The 25874-nt window shown below is 38.9% G+C and overlaps 3 protein-coding genes across 6 annotated transcripts in view; 2 read left to right on the top strand and 1 right to left on the bottom strand.

The window, feature by feature from the left end:
• The window catches only part of LOC6033105 (UHRF1-binding protein 1-like), a 49709-nt gene extending 42507 nt beyond the window's left edge, over positions 1–7202 (top strand). The window contains 3 exon segments of the mRNA XM_038258502.1: positions 5501–5643; positions 5706–6146; positions 6216–7202. Coding sequence (XP_038114430.1) covers positions 5501–5643; positions 5706–6146; positions 6216–6438 — 807 coding nt within the window. The 3' untranslated portion in view covers positions 6439–7202.
• An 8248-nt stretch (positions 7203–15450) lies between these two features.
• On the top strand, positions 15451–24490 carry LOC6054454 (TBC1 domain family member 19). 4 transcript variants are annotated; one of them, XM_038255332.1, is made up of 7 exons: positions 15452–15847; positions 15940–16203; positions 22602–23023; positions 23096–23351; positions 23431–23568; positions 23625–23959; positions 24024–24490. In XM_038255332.1, the coding sequence occupies exons 1-7, from the start codon at positions 15764–15766 to the stop codon at positions 24277–24279; spliced, it is 1755 nt and encodes a 584-aa protein (XP_038111260.1). In that variant the 5' UTR covers positions 15452–15763; the 3' UTR covers positions 24280–24490. The 4 variants fall into 4 exon arrangements, with proteins under 4 accessions (XP_038111258.1, XP_038111259.1, XP_038111260.1 ...); XM_038255330.1 differs by having other exon boundaries at positions 15451–15847; positions 22602–23351; XM_038255331.1 differs by having other exon boundaries at positions 15451–15847; positions 15943–16203; positions 22602–23351.
• Positions 24491–24554: 64 nt separating this feature from the next.
• On the bottom strand, positions 24555–25864 carry LOC6033108 (39S ribosomal protein L28, mitochondrial). The gene is given in 5 exon segments (XM_001843551.2): positions 24555–25257; positions 25259–25313; positions 25316–25348; positions 25408–25549; positions 25701–25864. Coding segments are annotated over 5 exon segments (846 nt in total). The 5' UTR covers positions 25722–25864; the 3' UTR covers positions 24555–24662.
• Between the last annotated feature and the right edge of the window lie 10 nt (positions 25865–25874).

Raw genomic sequence — 25874 nt, forward strand, 5'->3', positions numbered from 1 at the left:
AATATTTTTTCTGCCCCCTGATTTTTCGGGCCAATTTTGAAGGGGGGGGGGGGGGGGGTGACAAAAACTTTTAAAAATATTTGTACCAGACTTATAAAAAAAAAAAAAAAAAACAATAGGTAAAATCCATTATTATTATTATATCGACCCAAGCGAAACAATTTCGTTGCCATTTATGAAATTTGGAGTATTTTTGCAAATAAAAACTCAAATGTTTTGAGAATCAATAGAAAATTTAATTCATGATAATTTCAATATTTTACACTTGAAATTCTAAACAAGTGAAATTTTATACAACATATTGCGGCTCTTAATACTCAAGGGGGTATTACGCTACGACAAACAAACAAACAAACTCGCACATTTTGACATTTTGCGTTGTTTGCGAGTTTTTGTTTGCTTGTTTGCCATAATGTAATAGCTCCTTCATTAACATTTACAACCCTCCGGACGACACCCGCAGGGTGGTCGAGTTGCAGGTCGTGGGGGTGTAATAATAAACAATTAACAAATTAAAAGGACAAACAAGACGGTTTCGTCCAACGAATAAAAAAACACATGAGGAAAAAAAACAAGAATAACATTTATTTACAACAACAATGACAACTCTCATTTCCCTTGACGCGCTGTGTTGACAGTCGCAAGGTAGAAGCTCAATGCTGCCAAGTGCGAGTCCAGCGGCGTAGACCCAGAAAGGGGCCGCAATTCCAGTCGCCACAACATTAACATTTATGATTTTTCTTAGAATACGATGATAATGTAATAGCTCCTTCATTAACATTTATGATTGTCTTAGAATACGATGATATGTGAAAACAGATTATTTTACATTAAAATCATTGAAGTTGCCAATTGGGTCCTAAAATTAAGCTTAGATTGCTGATATTATTGTTTACTGCGATAAAGCTTATTTTTCTGAGTACAATGATCATTTTTACGACAACAAAGAGTTTAAAATGATTTTTTGAATCAATTTTGAAAAATTAACCTCGCGGTCCTTTTTAACAGAAAAGGTCCTACTTGACAGCTCTTTTCATAAAAAAAAGTTGTCTCGTCAACTTTTTTTAGCATTAAAATAAAAAAAGTGATCAGAAATGGGTTTTAAGCGTGTTTTGAATCGTTGTACATCAAAATTTACATAGGGCTTTAGGACCCTATTAAAAAGTTAAGTATATATTTTTTAAATATTGTATTTTGTGTCAAATCGCGTCGTTTGATATTATAAATTAAGAAAATAGGGTTCTAAAGCCCTATGTGGATTTTTAAATCGTTTGCGGTCGTACAAAGGGCCATTGTACTCAGAAATTAGGCTTGACCGGTATGAACAATAATATCACACATTTAAGCCTAGTTTTGGGACCCAATTTGAGTCCTATACAGTTCAGATTCGATCATCAGAAGTTTTGGTTAACCGATGGTTTGTATGCGACTTCGGTTAATCGAATCATGAACAAAAAAAAGGTGCTCAAACAAGCATAGAGTCCTTTGGAGAAAGCTCTTTGTAAAAAAATCGTATTTTTTGAAATTTCATACTTAAAAAAAAAAATCGAGACCTGCGACCATTTTAGTCAGATCCTAATAGTTGATTGGCTATTGCATTCAAAAATTTCATCACTGCCATTTTGACCGCCATAAAAAAAAACCGCCATATTGAATCTAAATATTATAAATTCCTTTACAGTAGTTCAGGGGTAAAACTTTAGTCCGACAATCATAAATAAGATAATGAAGTGATATTTGTTCATGGCCTTTGTAAAATCGAGTCTGGAACTGTATTTAAGAAAAGCAAAAAAAGCAAAGCAATCCACTTTAACGACCCCCGGGTTTTTTGTGGGCTCTGTTGCAAGTTTCTGCTCATTTCTAGGCGTCCGAAGGTTATGTGTGGTGAGTCACCCAAAACCTCTTTTACGCAAATGGACCGACGTTTTACTTCCCCATCCGATAGAAGGCCAGGAGGATAAGGTGGGAATCGAACCCGCGCCCCATAGCAACTTAGGCATCGGCAGCCGAAGCCGCTAACCACCGCGCTACGAGGCCTATTTTGTGAATATTTTTGTATTTTACACCAAAAACTAAGTATAAATATGAAATCCCAATCATGAAAATTTGAGTATTTGAAAAAAAAGTGAAATAAAAACATCGATGTTTTAAGAATCCGTACAAAATTGCGTTGTTTGATAATTCTAGTATTTTTTGTATAGAATGATTTGGCTCAAACTTTGTGTAACTAAACCCCTTTAACATTCCAACGCCCAAGGCTCCAACAAAGTTGGAACGGTAACTTCAACTCGCTGGTTCTTGGGCCTAACTCAACCAATCAAGATGATTCTTCTTTCCAATGTTTTGTTAGGATGTCTAGATGATTCTAGAACTTTGCAGAACTTAATTTGATCAGATCTGTAATTTTTGCAATCAAAAACATCGTTCCAACTTTTTTTTTCGAGTGTAATAAAAAATCTCCGAAAATTTCGCGGAGGCAATCTTTTTAAAAAAGGTGGAACAATGTTTTCGGTCGCAGAAATTACAGAGGTCGCCGGTTCGAATCCCGCGACGGGCGCACTAAAATTCTTTGTGTAAATATGGGTATTCGGCGCCGTCGCTCCGTGCCATATTTTCATACACTTAGGAGCCCAGGGCGGCGATGTCCTTGTAGATAAAAGGAAGACACTAGTGGTTGGTACTAGCAATGGTGGCCGACAGTCAACAATTTTTAAATATGGTCACTTGAAGTTAGATTTATCATATAATAATGCCCACAAGTAATTTTCGAAAACATTTTGTTAGAAAAATCAGAAAAAATTCTTGAATTTCGTGGTTGCTAAGATACAGCGGATAAAAGAAAAACAAACAGGAAAATGGATGTTTTCTAAGCCTCACCTAAACATCCTCCATTTCTGGAGCAACACGAGAAAAGGGCGGATAAGCATTTTGACAGGTTGAACTATTTTGCAATTTCTCAAGCTTCAAGTAACTTCATCCCAAAATTCAAAGTGGGAAACAATAGCTGGGCTCCCCAGCTACCGTTGAACATAGGTATTTGGTTTTGTAAAATAGTTGCCTATTGCCTGAGAAATTGCAAAATTGTTGCAGCTGTCAAAATGCTTATGCGCCCTTTTCAAATGTTGCTCCAGAATTTTCTAATGTTAATACCTCAGCATCTAATGATACAATTTTCAATGTGAAATTGTTTGAATCAAGACTTACATTTCAAAAGGGCGAAATATTCAATATTTTAGGTAAGATGTCCTAGGGATGACGAGATAGCGCTTTGCTGCAAAGCTCTATCTTCAAACGTGAAGTTTTAAAAACTATTTTTATGATTTCAGATAGTGTGGTTATGAATTTTATTTAAATTATCAGGCCTGCGTCGTAGTGGATGGTGTCTCCTAGATATTTGCAGCGCCCAAAACAAACATTTATCTCCCAAGGGAACAAAAATCGAACCATTTAAACGAAAGTAAAAAAAAACGATGAAAAAACGCCATTTTGAAATGTCAATAAATGAATTATCTTCATTTTTAATTTTGAAATAAATTCGGTATTGATGTTTGGAGTTTTCTGGAGCTTTGTACAAATCTTCGGCCCTAGCAACACTTCGGCGTCGTTCAATGAAACATATTTTTTAGAAAAGAATTTGTAAAAATATTATGCGAAATTGCCTTTAAAAATCGGGTTAACATTTTTTGTCAAAAAGAACATAAATTCAATTATAAATCGACAAACTTAGTTTTGTCGAAGAAGTCAATCGAAGATTTTAAAACAAAAGTGGTTTTTATATCGTTTCGATAGTGAAAAACGGCAGAAAACTGACTTTAATAGTACAGTCATCCCTCAAAATCGGAACAGTTTACAGAACTGCCAATGTTCAACAAATCATAGAAAATCGATAATTGAACATAATGATTTGCTTTTTCGTTCATGTGAAAGCTTTTCTTGCGATCTTCCGATTGATGTATAGACCGGCTGTACATTTTTACGTTCTATATCAAGTGTCCGGGACCGTGGTGTAGGGTGTAGGGTGGTTGCTCTCACCAAGTCGGCCTGGGTTTGATCCCAGAAGGTCCCGGTGGCAAATTTTGAGACGAGATTTGTCTGATCACGCCTTCCGTCGGACAGGGAAGTAAATGTTGGCCCCGGTCTAACCTAGAGGTTAGGTCGTTAGCTCAGTCCAGGTGTAGGAGTCGTCTCCCTGGGTCCTGCCTCGGTGGAGTCGCTTGTAGGCAGTTGGACTAACAATCCGAAGGTCGTCAGTTCGAATCCCGGGGTGGATGGAAGCTTAGGTGTAAAAAGAGGTTAGCAATTGCCTCAACAATCAAGCCTTCGGACACCAAGTTTCGAGTAGGAATCTCGCAATCGAGAACGCCAAGGCAATGCTGTAGAGCGAATAATTTGATTTTGATTTTGATCAAGTTTTTAAAGAAAAACATTGACCCTTGAAATCCACAAATTCGTAACACTCCATTCTTACGATGTAAACAAACTTTTTTTTCTCTCCAGGAGTACATATTTTTTACAAAAATTACTTCACACTCTGAAACTAATAAAACTCAAGCTGAGTGATGTTTTAAACATGGCTGATAACTTTTTTGTGAAAATATCAGTTAAATTCAGGTGTTCCACAATTGTGGGAGGCACAACAACATCCCACAATTATGGAACAAGCAATTTGGAGGCAGTTTTTTGCTGCTCTGGATAAAATAGTCTTCAAATGAGGTTTTTTGTTCAAAACGTACTATTTTTACTAGTGAAATAGCGAGAGAATGTCCAAATGAAGGTCCTAAAAATAGCAGGAACGACAGAAAAGTTGCATTTTGCATCCTATTGACAAATAAGCACAAAAGTGTTCCGAATATGTGGGATGACTGTACGCCTTTGCTTAAAAGCTTGAAATGAGTACATTTTCCGTAAGATAACGGAGTCGTTGAATGCATGTGATTGATAGTTTGATTTATGAACTCTACGTGTTTTACTCCCTCTAAATGTGGATATTAGAATGAATCTCTATGTTTTTCAATAGAATAGAAGGGTTTCAGAAAATAAACCCGATTAGATGAAAAAGTCGATAGTTTATAATTTAAAAAATGATTCGATTTTTAGTGCTTTTTTATATTTTATAAGTATCTCCTACATACTTTTGTTCACTCACAAAATATTAGTCTGATTCTCTCTATCTATGCGGATAAAACCTAAATGAAACAACAACTATCTATGCTAAGTCGTTTCTCAGTAACTCGTAACCAACTTTATGTAAGGGTAACTAACTTTTGGTTCTTATTGTTCTCTCGTTTCTCGTTTTGGTTTCGGTCATTCTGTTGTGAACTTTGGCCGCGACTGACTTGGCTTGGCTCCGTCTGTATGACATCCGGGGAACAATTCTAACAAATCGCAAACGACACACACACAAACACGTAAATTACACAATTTAATTTGCAATTGATTTAAAAACCAACAAACAATCGACCAAAACCACTCGACATCCTCCACCTTCCCCATCGCAAAGACCAAGTTTGGAGCTAGATGTAGAGCATGGAACATTGCACCGCATAATCCGGAAGCACCGCCTTGTGTTGCGATTAGATTAGAGGAGCAGCTCACGTTGCCGGCTGACTCGCTCAGCATCACCGACAAAAAGTCCATCCAGAGGTAAATTGTTGGTGAGCCTTTTGTTTGTTGAACTTGAGAGTAATTTTGATCTCGCTTGGCAGTTGGTTCAAGCGGCGCCTGAACGTCGAGGTCAAGAACATCAACCTGCAGATGTCGATGAGTACGGTGGTGGGGCTGGGTGACCTGGCCGAGGACGAGGTTATCCCGACCCCGATTCCAATGGAGGTGCTGCTGGAGAACGTCAAGGTGAACCTGATCGAGGATAGGCCGCCGGTGAACATAACCTCGCCCGGCACGCTGCCGATGAATTTGGCCATCGGGCGGATGTATGTGACGCGGGATGACGCAGGGGTGTTCTACCTGCAGCCGCTGGATAAAACGGGAGAGGCTAGCGGCAAGACTCCGGACAACGTCGTGGACACGAGCAAGGACCGCAATCGGGAGGTGCTGTCGCTGCAGCTCGTCATGCAGCAGCTCAAGCTGGACAACAACCAGCTGCGCAAGCAACTGACCAGCAGCGAGAAGCTGTCCGAAATGACGGTGTAAGTAGCTTGGGAACACTTTTTGTCAACATGTTGAGTCACTTGTGTGTGTTTTTTTTTTTCTCGCAGACAAAAGGTCCGCCAGGAGAACGAGGTACTGCGCACGAAGCTGAACCTGGCCCAGGACGACGTGAGCACGCTCAAGGACGAAAAGCGCACCCTGATGGACACGATCCGCTCGCTGCAGAATCAGCTGACGGCGCTGAGCGACGCGCAGCTCAACGGGACCGACGGCAAAAGATAGCACAACTGTATGGACTGCATACAGTGCTGCGGCGAGAATCCGTTCTAGTGCTGCCGGCCGCGGTGGATGATTGGCGTTTTTTGACGACCTATTGAGTCATTCGTTCGTCGCGCATATCATGTGAGTGTGTAAGTGTGCATGTGCGTGTATGTGTGCTGCTTTCAGCTGGAGCTTTTCTTCCAACATCGAGCGTAGGTGAACGCAATTGGCCTTGTGATCTTGATTTGTTTACTTTTTTTTGTTTGTATCTCCCCTCAACATTGTTTGGAAGTGAAGCAAAGGTTCAGGGCACCGACCGCGAGAGCATATTGTGAGCAAATTCACCCACCGTGTTGTTAGCCTGTATGAGTAAGCAGTCTGAGGAAAGCGTCCGTTGAGCGATGCGAATTATTTCTTTTAATTTCAACTGATTACTGTAAGAAATTGTGCTCTAGGAAACTTGGATACAATCCAATTGAACTGTAAAAGGTTCTGCGGACAATAACTGGAACGCAAATAAAAATAGTTCTTTGCACATGGAAAATGTTTTCGGAATTCAACAGATTCATGATACTTTTGAGATATGTTTTTGCAATTCCGTTTTGAAAATACTTACATTTCCTGTCATTTTATAGTGATGAAATGGGCTACTTACAATCACCACAAAAACAGTGCTGAAAAGTTCATTGAGCCACTCATTTGAGTTCAACTTTTCAGCACTTGTATAGAAAATTTTACTGTTCTGGTTTTTGAGTTTAACAAACTAAAGCGGGAAAACAAACTTTTCACTGAAAAATCTTATTCAAAACTGAGTAATTTTTTTAAAAGTCTAATGGACGCAAATAAATGATGATTAGTTTTTCTTTGTAGGAAAAATAGTTAATGTTAATAGATTAAAAAACCTAAACGTTTTAAAAATTAAAATGGTGCTTTGGTCCCGAGACCTTCAAGCTTATGTTTTGAAATATATTGATCATACTCATTAGATAATTTGAGAGCGGGTCCACGAATAGGGCATACCCCTTTGCATGAGACGTAGTTTGGAAATCACCAATCTGTCCGAAATTTTCAGGGAATGTTTCTACTTATAGAACTAGTATCCGGCCAAAATATGAGCACTCTAGGTCAATGAGAAGTTGGGCAAATCGGGACACAACGTTTGAAGGTTAAAAACGTTAAACATCTTGAAAAGGCTGTAGCTTAGGCAAAACTCAATTAAATTTTGAAATTCAAAATGCATCAGAAAGGGCTTGAAAAATGCAACAAAATACGAGGTGAAGCATCCCAATTGGTTAAATCTAAAGGGTTACCCGAGTAGACGGAAATAACGGGAGTAACAATTTTTGATGTTTGAAAATACTAGGCCAATAACAATTTATGTTATTTATAACAAGATTTTTTATTCAATGTTATTATTTTTTTTATTGGATTGTTACAGACTAATAACATTTTAAATTATTTTTTGAACAAATCTTTATTATTTTTTGTTATTTTAACAACTAATCCGATCATCCCAATAACAGTTGGAGGTATTCTTCCATAACAAAAAATGTTATTCCAATGTTGTTTTGGCTTTCAACCAATATCAGACCAATACCAAACAGTACACAACAGTATTTTTGGCAGAAATTTATGCTATCTTAGAATGTGCATCCATTTGTCTTAGAAGGAATTACAGACTTGCAAAAATTTGTATTTTCTCAGACAGTCAAGCTGCGTTAAATGCTCTAAAATCACCAACATGCCAGTCTAAGCTAGTATGGGAATGCAGGAAACTTTTAAAACAATTAGCATCTAAAAATCAAGTACATCTGTACTGGGTTCCGGGCCACCGGGGTATAGATGGAAACGAAAAAGCCGACCTTCTTGCTAGAAATGGGTCAGAAGGGCACTTCATTGGCCCAGAACCCTTCTGCGGGGTCTCAAAAAGCGTATTGAAAATGGAGTTTGTAAAACATGAGGAAAAGACGATTCAGTCAAACTGGACGAAAACACAATTACTGAGACAATCTAGGGAGTTCATCACTCCCTCTACTCAAAAATCAAAAAAAAATACTCAATCTGAACAAGAAATATCTAAATATCTATATCGGGCTTATAACAGGACACTGTCCGTCTAGATATCATTTGAAAAAGCTAGGTCTTTGTCAAATAGATATCTGTCGGTTCTGTGACTGTGAAACCGAAACATCAAAACATCTAATATGCAACTGCAGCGCACTATCTGCAAGGCGAAGGCAGATTCTTAACAGGCCTATTTTAAGCCCTAAAGAGATCTGGCAAGAAAACCCCAGTAAGGTAGTTGATTTCATTTTAGAAATTATACCTGAATGGGGCATACCGCAACGTCAGCCAATGACAGTCACCCTAAATGGTAACGTGTCATCCTGAAGACTGCGATAATAAAATGGGTATACCGCAATAGATCAAAGTCATGGTCGCAGTGGTCTCAACCCAACAAAAAAAAAAAAAAATACCAAATTTTGTTATGATATCATAAACTGTTATTAAACATTTATGCAAAAATGAATTTTTCAAGAAGATTCCATAACACTTTCTGTTATTTTAACAGTATTTGTTATTGAATTGGCATTATTTTTGTTATTACCGTCTGCCCGGGTGAAAAAATAGCACAACTTTCAAACTCAAATAAAAAAGTGTTCTATCCAGATATCAACTCGATTCGACCTGAAGATTGGAGGGGACATCTGGGACTACTATCTGAGACTGATATTGTTTTTGGTAGGCAGTTTAACACTGAAAATAGACACATTTTCTTTCAGTGAATTTTTTAGGTGTAAATTTTTGCTCGCGGTCCCCTTAGATTCAATTTTCTGATAATAATTATATCAAATTCGTGTTCCTGAGTCAACTTCACAATAGAAACATGCAAAGCAATGTTTATTTCCATCCATTCCAACCCTTTAAAAATTAAAAGTTAAAAAAATATTCGAAACAAATTTATTGAAAATCAAGTTGGTTGCGATGTTGAATTTCCAAAACATTTTCCACGTGTAATCGCCGCAGGTCAGTTGGAAAGCACACGTGCCATTTCAGTGTAAATATGCAAAATTTCGTTCAAATGCACCATTCGTGTTAAAGCAATCGTAAATCAATCGGTGTTTTCTTAAATATACGTTAACACATAGTTCAGTTTACCAGTTGCGCGCCACATGCATTCATTGGTGTAAATGCATCGCACACACGCTGGGAAATCCTTTTGCACCTATCGATTCACAAAGTCTACCACTTTCGTCCAGTCTTACATATACCTTTTCAAGCACTTAACTTTACCACCCCTACGAAACCATTCAAACCACACTCGAGAAGCGATCACCATCAGTCAGAGAGAGAAAAAAAAAACAATCGTTCGTAAAATTTTCCTCTACTTTTCACACTCACCCACAAATTGTTTCTAAACGTACCTATCACGTAAACAAAAAAAAAAATACAAATTTTATTCCACATTCCTTTCGCAACTTTCCAACACGTTAGATGTGGTGGGTCGTCTGACTGTAATGAGTAACAAGCCGGAAAAAGAAAGAAGTGAATTACACTAAACACAACACACACAACCCTTCTATAACCAACGAGGAAGTTTCTTGGTCAGATAGCTGTTAGCTAGTATGGTAATAGTCATTTCTTGTGATATTAAATTTAGTTGATTAGAAGAAAAAAAGGAGTATATAAATGTACTGTAAAACAATTAGTTAGTATACATATACAGTATGTAAAAAAAGTATTTACACCCCTTGGGCACTATGCACATTTTGTGATGAAACATGTAAAAAATTTAAAGTTTGACAGGAACCTAGTACTACGTTTTGTTCAGAAACTCATGCCAAACATTTTACAAAGCTCATGAAAAGATGATTTCATAAAGTTATATAACAAATACTATTACGAAAATAAAAAGGTGCAAAAGTATGTACACCTTTCGAAAAATTAACATAAATAATGTTATTTGTTGACAAACCACCATAAATCCAGTCTCAACTCCAAATAGGCATCCTTGACTGATTAAAAAAGAATTTGATTGAATATAAAGTTTACTAACTACTTAGTATAAAAGTTTATATAACTCTGGAAATTCTATATAAAACTTATCTAAACTTAATTTTGCAAACTTTTAATTCAACTAAATGTCAATATATTACCATTAATTGCTAAATAAACATTTTGGAGTGGGTATAACACCGTTTTGGGGGTATTTGTATCGATAGAATAGATTTTTCGTTGGAATTTCGTACCAACCCGGAATTACGTCGTAGGAAAATCCGCCTGCATCCGAACCGGTCCACGATTCACAAGTCAACCTATGTGGAATCGGAAAAGGCATAAAATTTCCGATCTTTTGATACCCAAACATCTAGGTTTTCTTTAAAACCTACGTTTTTGAATACCTGGGCAAAAAGTAAGTTTGATCCACGAGAACAAAAATTACGAAATTCCATACATTTTTGGCAGGTTGCTCAAACGAAACCATAACAACGTTTTTGCTTAGGTATTTAAAAACGTGGGTTTTATAGAAAACCTAGATGTATGGGTATCAAAAGATCGGAAATTTTATGCTCTTTCCGATTCCACATAGGTTGACTTGTGAATCGTGGACCGGTTCGGATGCCGGCGGATTTTCCTACGACGTAATTCCGGGTTGGTACGAAATTTCAACGAAAAATCTATTCTATCGATACAAATACCCCCAAAACGGTGTTATACCCACTCCAAAATGTTTATTTAGCAATTATATGGTAATATATTGACATTTAGTTGAATTAAAAGTTTGCAAAATTAGGTTTAGATAAGTTTTATATAGAATTTCCAGAGTTATATAAACTTTTATACTAAGTAGTTAGTAAACTTTATATTCAATAAAAATTCTTCTTTTAATCAGTCAAGGATGCCTATTTGGAGTTGGGAGACTGGATTTATGGTGATTTGTCAACAAATAACATTATTTATGTTAATTTTTCGAAAGGTGTACAAACTTTTTTTGCACCTTTTTTATTTTCGTAATAGTATTTGTTATATAACTTTTTATAGAAATCATCTTTTCATGAGCTTTTTGTAGCAAAATGTTTGGCATGAGTTTCTGAACAAAACGTAGTACTAGGTTCCTGTCAAACTTTAAATTTTTTACATGTTTCATCACAAAATGTGCATAGTGCCCAAGGGGTGTAAATACTTTTTTTACATACTGTATGTAACTGTATAACCACAGACGAAACCAAGCCTATATTAGTCAGTGAGAAACAGAAACCAAGTGAAAGAGGTAAACTGAAAGAAAAAAAAAAACCATAACAAGCAAATCAAACTTGCATTACGTGAAAACAAGACTTTAATTTTCCGTGTTGAAAAATAGCAGCAAACAGGAAAATCCAAACGAGAGTAGATAGTTTTCGGGATTCTTTTTTAAAAATAACTTTTCGTTAGGGAAAGGGGGGGTAGATTTATCGTTAAGAAATTTCCATTTTATTGATATTTTTAGCAAGCAATCAATACATTTGTTCATTCATTTTAATTTAGTTGTTTGACTCTTTTTTAGACGTGCATGATGTTCAATAGATAAAACGATTTGGGATCATTTTAATCTAGATTCAGCAAGGCAAATACTTATAAGAAATGAAAAAGCTATATAAAGCGCGACAGTGTCAGCAAAAAAAACTGCAACGTTTAACTGATGTTTAAAACGAAACAAAAAAGTTTACCAGATTCATATATTTACCATTATTGCAATTATTGAACTATTCACAGAATCAATATAAAGATAAGCAAACCGAAAGAAAACCCACAAACAAGCTATCAATCACTTTTGTTCCCAGCGCAATATCACAACTCCCTAGTTTTGTTTTCTTTTTTCGCGTGGCACAATTTTGATCGTCACAGTTGGGAAGCAGGCTTGCGTGTTTCCAATCGCGACCAATCAATCGATTTCGCAATGTTTGTTTCTGCAAACCGTTAAGTTTATGGTATCGTCACAGGAGTGCATGCACAGCCCATTCACCTTCGACATGTTTCGTAACCAGGTGTTACAAACTCGGACATATTTAGGTTAACATGTGGTTCAGACTCAATAATGGATATTTAATCGGTTGAAGCAACATTGACGTTTTCACACTATCAAATTTTATTCAAATTAAATTTCAACTATACGCATTTTTTATTGTGACAGGAACGGGTCTTACATTTTTTTAGAGTTTAAGTCTCTTTGTCAGCAAAGCAGATATGTTAGGGACCGGGTGAACAAAACAATCTTGTTTAATTTTTTTTTGCTGACGATTTTTTCTTGTAAGTAGTACCCGTACAAGAAAGGTTCGTCAGCAAAAAAAAAAGATTTTTTTTCTTCACCTTGTCCGTAACATCTCTGCTTTGCTGACAAAGAGAACCATTAATTTTTTTTTACTAGAAATTAAATGTTTACTATAATGGCACAGTGGACGGAAACGCAAATTTAGCAGGAATAATTTATTTCCGCTTCAGGGATGCATTTTCGAGCTTCGGTGTCTAAGAAGCATTTGTTAAAAATGAAATTCTACATCTTTTGGTCAATACGATATTAGGGTGGTCCAACAATTTCTAATATTTTCAAAAACTATCTTCGCTTCTAGATGAGATAGAGGTATACTTTCTTCAACAGTATTGTAGTACTAGCCATTTCAAACAACTTTGTCCAAGACACCAAATCTCTATCTCTTAATCTGATCATTCTGATCAAAAAAGTGTTTTTATTGCGTATCTTTTTTGTACTATTTTTGGCAGTTTTGATGTTTTCGAGACATATTTAGAGCATAAAAATACGCGTCTTTTGAAATGTCAACGAAGTCGCTAGGTCATTTTTGTAAAAAGTTACAGCGTTTTTAAAGTTTTTAATAGGGCTTTTTGAAATAATTGTATCTTTTCGAGGGGGACACAAAAAAATAAGCTCCGCGGTGCATCTGAAAGCTCAAAACTTCTTCTTTAATATGAATAAAACATCTCAAAAGGGGTTTTCTTAAACCCAAGTTACAGCGATTTAAAAATGGTCATTTCATGAGATTTGGGGCGGTACGACACCTTCATTTTTGAACATGCGAAAAAATGAGTGTTTTTTCAATAATTTGTAGTTGAACGGTGATGAGATAGACATTTGGTGCCAAAGGGACTTTAATTTAAAAAAAATGGACGCCCGATTTGATGGAATAACGAAAAATGACAGAGTTTTTAAAACTTTTGTAGTGTGTTTTTTTAAATGAAAAATACGTTTTTTTCAGAATTTCGAGTACTCCATAAAATCAAATTTTACATTAAAGTCATTTGGCACCAAATTTCCATCTCATCATAACGTAAAATTTTAGATCATTGACCCCCTCCTCCCCCTTCGTAACAAATCGTAACAGTTGAGCCGTCGTCTGTTGAGCGATCCCCCTTACCCCCCTCTAACGCGTAACACATGGTCTTTTTGATTTTTTTTATGAATGCTTATATGAAAATTTTGCGTTACGTAACATAATTTTTCATCACACCCCCCTCCCCCAATTTTCGTAACATTTCGTAACAGACGCCGACACCCCCTCCCCCCTAACTGCATTACGTAATAAAAGAACACTCCCTAAACTCTAGTGCAAATGATGCCTTTGAGGGAATGCGAAGATACCCTCCTGCCACGTGGTGGTGTTCAGGCCTGCAAAATGTTTCCAACCCAGCGTACACATGAAGCAAACCAAAATGTCAGTTCACTGCTAGCATGTGACTGTAAGCCTACTGTGTCCGTTCAACCACTGCCGCCTGACTCGTGCCGATCGGCTGCTGGAGAACGAGAGACGGGAAAAAATGAGTTACACTCACTCAATTCGTGTCGTATGACTGACTCGTAAAATCCTCTCTAAACACTATTTTGACTATTTTTAAACAATTGAATGGTTCTATACTGTGCAAAACACTTAAAACAACCATAACTTATATTCAAAATTACATTTCCACGCATAAATACCAACTTTTTGTGTAAAAACTTGTTTCTTTATGTGTGTGCGTGCAACGTCGAATGAGCGTTGGTCGACTACTGCCTCGCATTGCAGCTGCTCAGTGACCTAGGGCACTCACGACTGAGTCGGATTTGTTTATGTCACGGTTTTGCGGCTCAGTGAATGGATCTGAAAAAATCGTGTATGGGAGTGTTCTTTTATTACGTAACGCAGTAGGGGGAGGGGGTCGGAGGCCGTGTTACGCTCCATACAAAATTTTTAAAATTTGTATGGGAATTTTGTTACGAGGGGGGGGGGGGAGGGGGTCTAAAAGTCCGATTTTTCGCGTTACGTAATAAAAGAACGCTCCCTATGCGTCGCCGATTTTTGCGTCAGGACCCCTGACATTTTCAGCTCTGGTGGTGTTCTCTGATCGAGGTATCCTTTTTAGTGTGCTATGATTTTTCTCTGTAGGGGATAGTGAGGAAACTTGATCCCCGGGGACACTAGATCATAAGCCTGTACCTCGTCAGCATGTGAGTAAAACAATTAACTTTGTTCTAGAAAGTTGTGTGAAATTGACTAAAACTCATTGTAGAAAACAGAGAAAAAATAAATCAAAATTGTTTGGATTGAGTTACACACATTTTTTCTAGAAAAAGCTGCAAAAAAATTCAAGAGATCATTTTTCTTTGTTTTGATATTTTCTATACACACACACAAAAATCGTTTTAAAAAAAATCTTTAAACTTCATCATCCCGGTTCGAGAATCGAACTCACGACCTCTGGATCGGAAATCCAGCACGCCGCTAGTCGAAATACATCTCCTACCGGTCAGTGTTCCCAGTGAGTAGATTTACTGTTTGAAGGGATCTGACTTTGCCGAGCCAGACAGGAATCGCTTGCTATTTTTAGAGAAATTGTTCCCCAGACCCATGGACCTCCTGGTGTGCAACATTTGTCAAACAACGACACGTGACACGTGCTTTAAAATCGAAAGGCGGACATAAACGGGTCACGTCCCCCCGAGGATTCTCCTCGCCCCTAACCTAATCAACCGTGTGTACAGACAAATTACACATTCCGTCACTACCATCCCCATGGCAACCTCGCAACCGTGGCTGTTTATCTGCGAACAATAATGGTTTTATATTTTCGCAAAAGGTTCTTATTCCAGCTCGGTGCAAGTCGTAACGTAACACAAAAATAGCGTCCGTTTCGTCATAAACCTGGAATTCCTTCCTTTGTGTAAACCTTCCAGTCGGCGAAACGCCGGCGAGTTGGGTTCCCCATCCCCGCAAATGACTCCACAATCGTAAAGGTGCGGGCGAAGGCGGTCGGTTAATTAAAGCAACGTCACTCCCTTCCGACAGCGATTTCCAACGGAAAAAAACCCTCAACCCTTTCAACAGCGCCGAGTTGCTTCCCCGGAAGCAACTCCCAAAGAGGAAAAATGCCCGAGTGGGGTGAAGTAAGAAGGGAACACCACCACCACCACAACCATCACCATCAACATCATCAGCAACAGCTAGCCAAGGTAAGGCTTTGATTGATGCCAGTAGTAGAGGGTAGACCAGTAGGTAGTTGTAGATAGTGTTGAAGCAGGACGCTCAGTCAGTACTTTCGTAGCAGCTCGCGAACGAACAACCGACGGCGGCGGCACTCGAGGCAGCTCTTGAAGCCGAACAGGACGAAACGGAAACCAGCAGCAGCAGCAGTAGCGCCGGAAGCAGTGGAACTTCGCCGAACAAGAACAACAGCCCTAGCGAACAGCAGGCCGCACTGCAATACATGGAGGAACTTAAGGACGCCAGCATCCACCACACAGCGCTTAAACTGTCCGAGGACATAAAAGCTATGAAGATCTACGGCAGTCTGTACAAGATGGTTCAGGTGAGGAAGATGTCGCATTTGGTCTGAATATCGTATTCATAATCATTTTTCTTCTGCTAACCGTAATTTTTGAAGTAGTTGTTGATAACCATCCTGTCACCTACGTTTTGTTTTAGTGCTGTTTGCTGTGTAAATCCGAGTGTATTGTGTGTCCTAATTTTGGCCATCAGCCAGTGGGTGTAACGACCTCAGTCCCGCGGGAAAGTTATTTCGTCATCGCCCTTGATGACCGTCGTTGTTTCTCTCTCTGCTCTTAACGGGTTACCTCATAATCAATTTGGCGCGTATACTGTTGAACTCGTTTTTGTTTGTGCGTTAGAGATTTGATGGACATGATAATCGATATTTTTAAACTTGTTGAAATGAAACTTGTGGGTGGGTAAATCATTCGAATGGCCAGATGATTTGCAGAAAGGAGTTAAAATCAAGGGAATGATGGAACAAGGAAAATCAAAAATCCGCATAATAAATTTCAATATTATTCAGGTGGACGAAGAAGGCTCTAAAATATACTTATTTAACAGTTTGTGTATTATGCCACGTGTCACTTCAGGATACCAAAAACCAGCATGGCATCTCGAGCATGCATTGCTTACGTAAGATTTTTTTTGCAACCACGTGACTTTTACAGATATGAATTCAAGCATGTTTTCGTACATGCCATCAATTGAGCCTACTAAGGAACTCCTGCGACATTTGCATGTGCGGGTTAACATCGCAGCAGAATGAAAATTCCAGATTCATTTTCAAAAAGTCCTGTCCACATAGAAAAACAAGGACTCATAGGTTGTTTTGAAAAAAAAAAATAATCTAGAATTGATCCTCAGAACCGCAACACATGACGCTGAAATATTTGGTCGTTTTTCCGACCTACACATTATTTGGCAAGATCTATGGTTTTTTTTCTCAAAATTTATTTTCCCCAAAAGAACACTCGGCTAGCAATGTACCCTCACTACAAAGGCTTATTAATTGACCTCAGTTGAAAGGTTCTCTAAATTTCTAAATTGAACCGGTTCACGGTTGTAGCATCTCACGCACACTATTACGACGTTCCGCGGCTCGTCATGTCTGTGTGCAATACTTCACCGATCGTCAGCGAAATCAAAACAAACCCGGTAAAGCGCGGTCGATCCGATGACGATTCGGACGATGGAACTCCAAAACCGGTGACCCTGGAAGACCTGATGGATGCTATGACCAAGCAGTTTAAGCTCACCCAAGAGCGAATTGATGCAGTAAATACAACGATCACCGAGAAAATCGAATCTGTGAAGGCTGAGCTCGACGACAAGCTTGATGCTGTTTCGCGCGACATCGCCAGCTTCAAAGATGAGTGTGCTGCAAGATTCACGGTGAACGAAGGTGCTCTCCAAACACTGAACGAACAAGTCGACGGAATTAGCCAGGAAATCGGAGGTCTTGAGAAGCGGAACGAGTTGATCGTGAGTGGTGTTCCGTTTTTGCCGGATGAAAATCTTGCTGTGTATTTCAAGGCGATGTGGAAGCATGTTGGCCTCGAAGAAACTCAAATACCACCCGTTGACGTTCGGCGACTCAACACATCCAACTCCAGCGAGAAAAACAGTTTGATAATGCTGCAGTTCGCCCTGAGGAACCACCGGGACGATTTCTACAGTGGATACCTGCAGAAATGTAGCCTGCAGTTATCACACCTGGGAATCGACTCAACACGCCGAGTCTTCGTGAGTGAGAACCTGACGTTTGCGGCGCGCCAAATTAAGCGAGCTGCACTGCGACTGAAGGAGGCTGGGAAATTGTCGTCTGTCTTCACGAAGTTGGGCATCGTTTTCGTGAAACGACGTAAAGATCAACAAGCTGTGGCCATATCAACCGAGAGTCAACTGTCCAGTTTTCTTTAAAAGAACTTGTGATATTTTATCCTATATTCGACTTTTTTCACAAAAACTGATTTAAAACTGTATTATTAACGATAAATCTTAATTGTATCTGTGACGTGAACCGTAATGTAAGACAATTTAATGTAATATTCTCTGTAAAATCGAAATGTAGCAAATTAAAAAAGGTTTCCTTTACGCTACAAGAAATAAACAAACAAACAAACAAACAAACAAATGTGACATCCTGGAACAGAACTGCTAAATTCTAATAAAAGCAATGCCGTAATCTGGGGCGAAACGGGACAGCTATTTTAGCCTTGTTACTGCACAATATTTGGATGTTTTTGCCTTCCTCACCTCAATGAGGAAAGGCTATAAAATCACTCGAAAAATGAACTTCTTTATTAGACCTCGTAGACCCACCTTAACGTATACCTATCGACTCAGAATCAAATGTCTGTGCGTGTGGCTGGATGCGAGTCCGTGCACCGAAAAAGATGCACACGATTATTTCCGGGTTGGCTGAACTGATTTCAACCGTTTTGGTCTCATTCGATCCGTCTTGGGACCCACAAGACCCTAGTTAATATTATGCTAAACTTCATAATATTAACTAGGGTCAAAAGTTATACTAAAAAATCGATTTCGAATAAAGTCCGAAAGATTGTAAAAAGGGTGGTTTTTCTAAGAGAACTCGTCATGCTATACATTTTTAAAAAGGTATTTAAAAGATCTTTCTAACGAGCCCAAAACGTTGAAGATCTGAAAATCCTATCAAAAGTTATAACCACTTAAGTGTTATTTATGCACTTTTTGGAGGCCGGATCTCAAATATTTTGATGAAAATCAAAAAGACCTTTCCAATGAGCCTAAAACGTTGAAAATCTGACAACCCTATTAAAAGTTATAACCACCTAAGTGTTTTTTTATAAACTTTTTTAGGCCGGATCTCAGATATTTTGACAAAAATAAGTCTTATTTATACTCTTTTCTGAAGCTCTGTAGTGTATTAACTTTATGAATGTAAGGAAGGCACCACCCACCTAAAGGTGGATTAAGCAACGTTTTTTATTAGTTTCGGATAGAACAGAGACAGAACAACATAATATATGCATCGCTGTCCAAATTTCAAGCTTTTAAGGGCTCTAAAAGCGGTTATCCCTTTTCCCATTTTAATTGAAAAAAAATGCAACTGAAGCCAGTTAAAGAAATAAAAAAATGTTTATAATTGTTAGGGTTAGTGAAATTTCACGATTTCGCGGACAGCGTGAAATCCGCGAAATTAGTCTTTTTCCGCGAAATCCCGTGAAATTTTATGTTTGTGTGAAACTGTAACGATTTATCTCAAAATATTTTATTATACTTAAATAGGAATAAACATAATTTTAAGAACTACTGTAGAATTGAGCGAGCGAATACCCTTGTTCAATTACTAATACAGGGTTAGTAAATTTCGATGAATTCATAAAAAATTTCAAATCATTTTCAATATTTCATCCATAAAGACTATTTCTGTAAATTTTATAAGTTTACAATTGAAAAGCTTAATATGAACCATTTGAAGAATTGTTTAGATTTTTCAGTTTTTTAGAAACAAACAAAATATAGTAATATTTTTTCGCTTTAGTAAAATTTTACTACAATTTTATTTAAAATGTAAAATTTCATAAAAAAAATTAGAAGAAATAAGCTTTGTGTTATCCAAAATTATAGGAAGAGTATTTTTTATTTTTGAAAGCATTTCAGATTTTTTTTCGAAGCCCTGTTTAATTTTAACGATATTTGATTATTTTGGTGGATAATTCCCGTGAAAGTTCAATATGCCACCTGTTATTTGTTTTCTGTTCTCATTTACAAATAATATTTTTTTGCCTATTGATGTTAAATTTAGTTTTTGAAGAGAGAGATGAAATCCTTAAAAATTATTTTGAATGGGCTGAATGTCGCAGAAAATTCAAACTATTTTACTCATTTTGGCTGGACAAGATTGTTGAATCTTGCTGTGATATGAAATTCAATAAACTGTAAACTGATAAAACAGAAGCAAATCAGCGAAAACGTTTTTGCTTTATTAGTCGAATATTAAAAAAAGTAGTTCATTAAATGACATTTGGTTTTAAAATATAAATAAAGCTCATCTATTGACCAGGTGGAAATATTTTTGAAAATTACTATTTTTTTTTTTGTGTCAGGTTCAAATTTAGTGAAGATTTATTTAGTTTATTGAATGAAGTATAAATAGTAATTTCTGTGATTAAAACAAAAGATTTTCAGAGTTATTTTAGCATTTTTCACGTTCCGCGAAATTTGCGTGAAATTTAGTGTTTTGAAATTGAGGTCCCCGTGAAATTAGCTATTTTCGAGCGTGAAAAATCACTAGGCCTAATAATTGTTCTTTCCTGATCTGTTTCGCCTACGTAAAAACCTAAGATTGTTTAATTTTTACTCTTTGGTCCGATTTCGGTCTGCACAAAGCGAAGGATAGGACACAGCACCCTCTTGGTTAAAATATTTTGTTAAACGGACTGATTTGCAACCGACATGTTTTGCAATTTCTTACTGAAGTTCAGCGACAAATTTATTGAATATTTCGGTGATTCAACGCACTTAAAATTATGATATTAGACCAAATCAAGCAGGTATTTTGAAAATAAATACGCATTTCATGGAGGTATTAGACTATGACAAACAAACAAACAAACAAACAAGCGCGTTTTTAGGTATGACAGTTTGCCAAACCTGCAAAAAAAAAGCAAAATGTATGCCGGTTGATGTTTTTGCAAACTAAGAAGGTAGGCAAACTGTTTGTTTATCATAGGATTTTTTCAGCACGAGTCGTACATTTATCCAACGAGGTTCACCGAGTTGGATAAATACGAAGAGTGCTGAAAAAAACAAGTTTTGCAACGAGTTCCATACAACATTTTTTGCAATTCCAAAAAACACACACTGAGTGAAATTTTATTTCAAATTTTCATGTATTTTGTCAATAAAACGATTAAATCAAAAAAATGTTGAAAAGTGTTACTTTTTGAAAAAAAAGTGCTGAAAAGTTCAACTTTTTAGCACCCATTTGAGTGCGGAAAAGTAGAACTTTTCAGCATTTATTTTGGTACAGAAAAGTAGGCTATTTTGTCGTTCAAGAATGACAGGAAAAGTAAGTAGTTTCACGACGGAATTGCAAAAACAATATTATCAGCACTCTAAGCTTCATTTTAGAGCCCAATTGCTGATATTTGAAAGAGACCGCGAGTCAGCTATCATCATCGTCCCGATCGTTGAATTTTCACTGACAGCACCATTCGTGACCGTTCTTTGGAAACGATTGTCGTTTGATACAGACAATGTTGAGCCCGAGAAAATGCCGAGCTCAACACTCAAACAGACCGAGCGACACGACGACTATCTCTTGCTTGCTTGTGTGGGTAAATGTGATGACAGCAGTCATTTGAATGCGATCGATTTTTTATGATTTTTTGATCAGTGAATTTCTGTAAACTGTTTCAATTGTGAGGGATTACACACTTTTTAGAATTTTCTTAAAATTATATATATTTTTTTTATTTTGATAAGTTTTAGTTTTTACGCAAAATGAAGAGTACAATTTAAATACGTACGGAATCATATCACTGACCGTGGTATAGAAGTGATCAAAATACTTTAAAAAGTTTTCATAGAATGTTCAATAATTTAAAAAGTTAGGTTTAGTCTCAAAGAGCCATGATTTTCTAAATGAAAATGATAATTCCTTGTTCGAATCGGAAAACGGAATGCATTTTCGGATTCTTTGGACAATTTTCCACTAGGGGAAATTTGTAAGTAAATAAAAATATATGTGTTTTTGAAACACATTTCAAAAATATCTTCAAATTTAAAGGCATTTTCGGTAGGACACAAATGAACAGCAAATGAAACATAAATCGATATAATTACAATTAAAACTCTGGTTTTTTAACAAGTTTACCTAAAATTTATGCAATGATGTTTGGTACATCAAATACAATTTGTACACGTTGAGCCTATTTTTTATTGCGGAGCGAGGTGGGACAGCTAGGATCAAGTCAGTCCAAGTTCAAGTTGGTACACGTTGAGTCTGATTTTTACAAAGAGAAAATTTCTGATTCATTCATCATTCATATTAAAAAAAAAAAAAAGAATGAATGCATAACATTACGATTTAAAGTTAACATTAGCTAATAAAAAGCCTAACCATGTTTGAATAGTAAATAAAAAACTTCCGGTGTATTTATAAATTCCTAATAATTTTCTATGCAGTAAGTGTGTTCAATAGCTGTTGTTCTATATGGCTTTTGTAGACCATCGCTTTCATCGTTGTTGAAGTAATCTTGTGATCATTTTTCGTAGCTTTCCCTTGTTTAGCGTGTTGTGCGTATTTGTAAGTATTTAGTAGGCTCATTTGCGGAACTAGTAGGTACATTGTTATCGGTAGCTAGAGCTTTGGACGCCCATCACCACCATCACCCACAACGGTCGCAACGGAGCTGGCTAAAGCCGTTCGAACACTCCCACTTTCAGAAGCTTGCCTGTTCGCCGGAAGTGGACAAGGACGACATGAAGCACACGCTGGAGGCCGCCATCAAGGCCAACGGGTTAGAGACGGAAATTCGCAACGTGATCTACCACTTGATCCGCAACTCGCTCAAACCCGAACCGAAGGCTTCCGCTCCGTCGTCGGATCCGTTGAACTATCTGCGCCGAGCCGGGATCCAGTGGGAACGAAGAGTGCGCAAGTCGTTGAACTCGATGTGTTCGGAGTCGAAGGCCCAACTGCAGGGCCAGATGCGCATCGTGACGGACCGCGAGGACATCCTGGCCAAGTGGGATGAGTTGAGCAACTATCAGATCGATTTGACCAACTACAGGCCGGTTTACGCGCCGAAGGACTTGCTGGACGTGCTGTTGTCGCTCAAGGGCCCCGTCAAACAGGACGAAACTGAGTACAGAAAATTCTTCCGCTTTTCGCCCCAGATGGTCGCGAGCCAACTTAAAGTAATCAAATCGTTTTTCAGCTTTCTGCCCAAGTGGGAGTTCTCGCACATTTCGTTGACGGTCAAGAATCTGTTCGAGCTGCGGGTGCACTTTTCCGAACTGCTGCGGAACGATAACACGGGTGGCGGCGCCCACGACTGGCCGGTCACGTGTCAGAAGATCCTGAAGACACGGCACGCGCCACTCTGCCAGCAGGCGCTGAAGAAGGGCATCACGCCGCCACCGTTGCGAGGACCACTGTGGGCGTACGTGCTGGGCAGTCAAGTGGAAGCGCATGTAAGGGATTTTGTTTTGTTGGGTTGTTCGGTTGAGGTAGGTGCTGGTTGCGTTGATTTCTGCTTTGCTTTCGTTGTAGCACACTGAGCATTGGGAGAATCTAAAGCAATCGGTGCTCACCACGGAGTCGATTGTGGACAAATTGGTGTTTAAGGACGTCCAGCTGACGGCAACGAATGACGATCGCTACTTTGTGTTTGAGGACGTTCTTTATCAGGTCAGAGTTGGACGTTAGTAGAAGTGTAGCATAGACTAACATTAACTTTGTTTCAGATTATGCTCTGCTTCAGCCGCGACGACGAAATCAGCCACATGATCCAGACGGAGTTTACCAACTCGGCCAAGCTGAAGCAGTACGAGGGACCGGCGTGCGGTTTTGTTCCCTTCCACGGCATTTGCATGCTGGCGGCGCCGTTTTGCTATCTGTACGACAACCCCGTTTCGCTGTACTTTACCTTTAGAGCGTTTTACGTGCGTTACTGCCATCGGTTGACCACGATCAACACGCACCCCCAGGGCATCGTCAGTTTATGTTTGCTGTTCGAGAAGCTGCTACAGACGCACGAACCCCAGCTGTGGTCGCACTTTCGCGAGCTGCAGATTCAACCGTACTAACAAAAATGAACCAACAAAAAAAGATAAATCAAATTCAATCCATTTGTCCTCTTCCAGCATCCGCGTAGTTTTTAAGTGGTTAATGCGTGCCTTCAGCGGTCATCTGCCACCCGAGCAGTTGCTCATCCTGTGGGACCTCATCCTCGGGTACGACAGCTTGGAGATCCTGTCGCTGCTCGCGCTCATCATCCTGAGCTTCCGGCGTGAAAGCCTGATGCAGGTCGTCACGCTGGAGAATATTGAGGCGATTCTGTCGGATTTGTCGTCGGTGAAGGTGCTTCCGTTGATACAGCTGACGCTGTCGCGGGACTGAGTGTTGCGGAACCTTTTCATGCTCGAGAACGATTGATGGTCGTGGAAAGGGGCCGCATAACAATAACTCTGTTTAGTGCAATAACTATTTTGTAAATTCTCGTTGGAATAGCTCCCGTTTTGTGTTAGTTTGTAGCGTCGATTTGAACGTAGTAAAATTTAGTAATTTCTTGCAATAAATGAATATTATAGCGAATTTCAACCTGCAATAATCTTGAAAATATCTCAGGGCTTTTCGTTCAAATTCCTTCGAAATAGACCGCAAACAAAGCCACGTTTGTACTCTATTCAACAAGTCTCTATTTTCTCCCAGAGTGACTAAAGTAGAAGAATTTAGAACAAATTAGGATTTCCCTACTTACACAACGACGCGTGCGCCGGGCGTTACCAGTTTTTGGGCTTGAAGGCAAGCTTCGACAGCCAGGAGGATGCGCTGGAATCGTCCACCGTCTTCAGTTCGTCGGCCGTGCCCTGGGCCTCCCGGATGCCGGCCTCTTTGAGCTGTTCGATTAGCTTCTGGCGGAAGATGACCTTGTGGGGCCGCTTGTCCGCTTGGGACTCAACTTGGTTCTTGATCTTGAGGACGGCTTCCACGTACGAGAGGCCGTACCAGTCGATTTCCTCCGGCGTGTACTGGGACAGATAGCAGGAAAACTCCTTGATGGCGGCCTGTTGCTTTTCGGGTTCTGCGGCCAGTTTTGGACATCCGGCCAGCAGATCGACGAGGATTTTCTTCTTCAGCTTGATGGCCAACATTGAGCGCAGGTCGCAAGCCGGGGTCTTGAGCAGATAGTGGTCGAAGCCGTGGTTGTCGTGAATTTGGTCCAGCGTACGATCCGTAACCGTGACGGCCATGTATTCGTTCAATACTTGGCTGTGCACAACCGATCGCTTCAGCACCGGAACCCAAAAGTGTGGCACTCGTCGCTTGTACGGGGTTCGCTTTTGGAACCCTTTGACGATGGCCTCCCACCCCAGATTCCTCGTGGGACTCGGGTGGGTCAATCAGTGGCAGTGGTACGTTTTGGATGGGGTTACCAACCCGGTGAGGTCTTCCCGCTGGAACATTCCTGCGCAAAAGTAGATGATTAATACTGAACCCATTGCACTCGATTCCTCAGTCACCTACCATTCTTCGGAACATAGTGCACCGCGGCAGGCTGCTGGTTCTTCCATTCGTCCCAGAACTTTTTGTACGCCACCGGCAGCTGGGCGCCCCAGCCCTGGGTAAACTTCTTGGATTTGCGGAGCCCGTACAGCAGGTTGGCTCCCTGAATGTTGCCAAAATATTGAAGCGTAATTAGAGGAAAACAATGATGAAACTCTTGGGGGTGATTACGGAACAACCTTGACGGTTTGTTTTTGGCAGTCCCGAATATTGTAAAATCTCTTATTTTTCTAGGATATCCAAGGAGTTCTTACCTGTGGGGTGGCGGACGCCATGCCGAGTTGTTTTTAAATTACGTAAACGATTTACTGGGCAGATTATTCGACGATTTTCTCCAAAATTTGAAGAAAAACAATGCGTTTCACTGAAAGTGCTGTTGACCCTTGACGTTTCTTCGTTAGCGCGTTTGACGTTTTCACATCGCGTGA

Source organism: Culex quinquefasciatus, chromosome 2, assembly GCF_015732765.1.
Source record: "Culex quinquefasciatus strain JHB chromosome 2, VPISU_Cqui_1.0_pri_paternal, whole genome shotgun sequence".
In the NCBI taxonomy this organism is placed as follows: domain Eukaryota; kingdom Metazoa; phylum Arthropoda; class Insecta; order Diptera; family Culicidae; genus Culex; species Culex quinquefasciatus.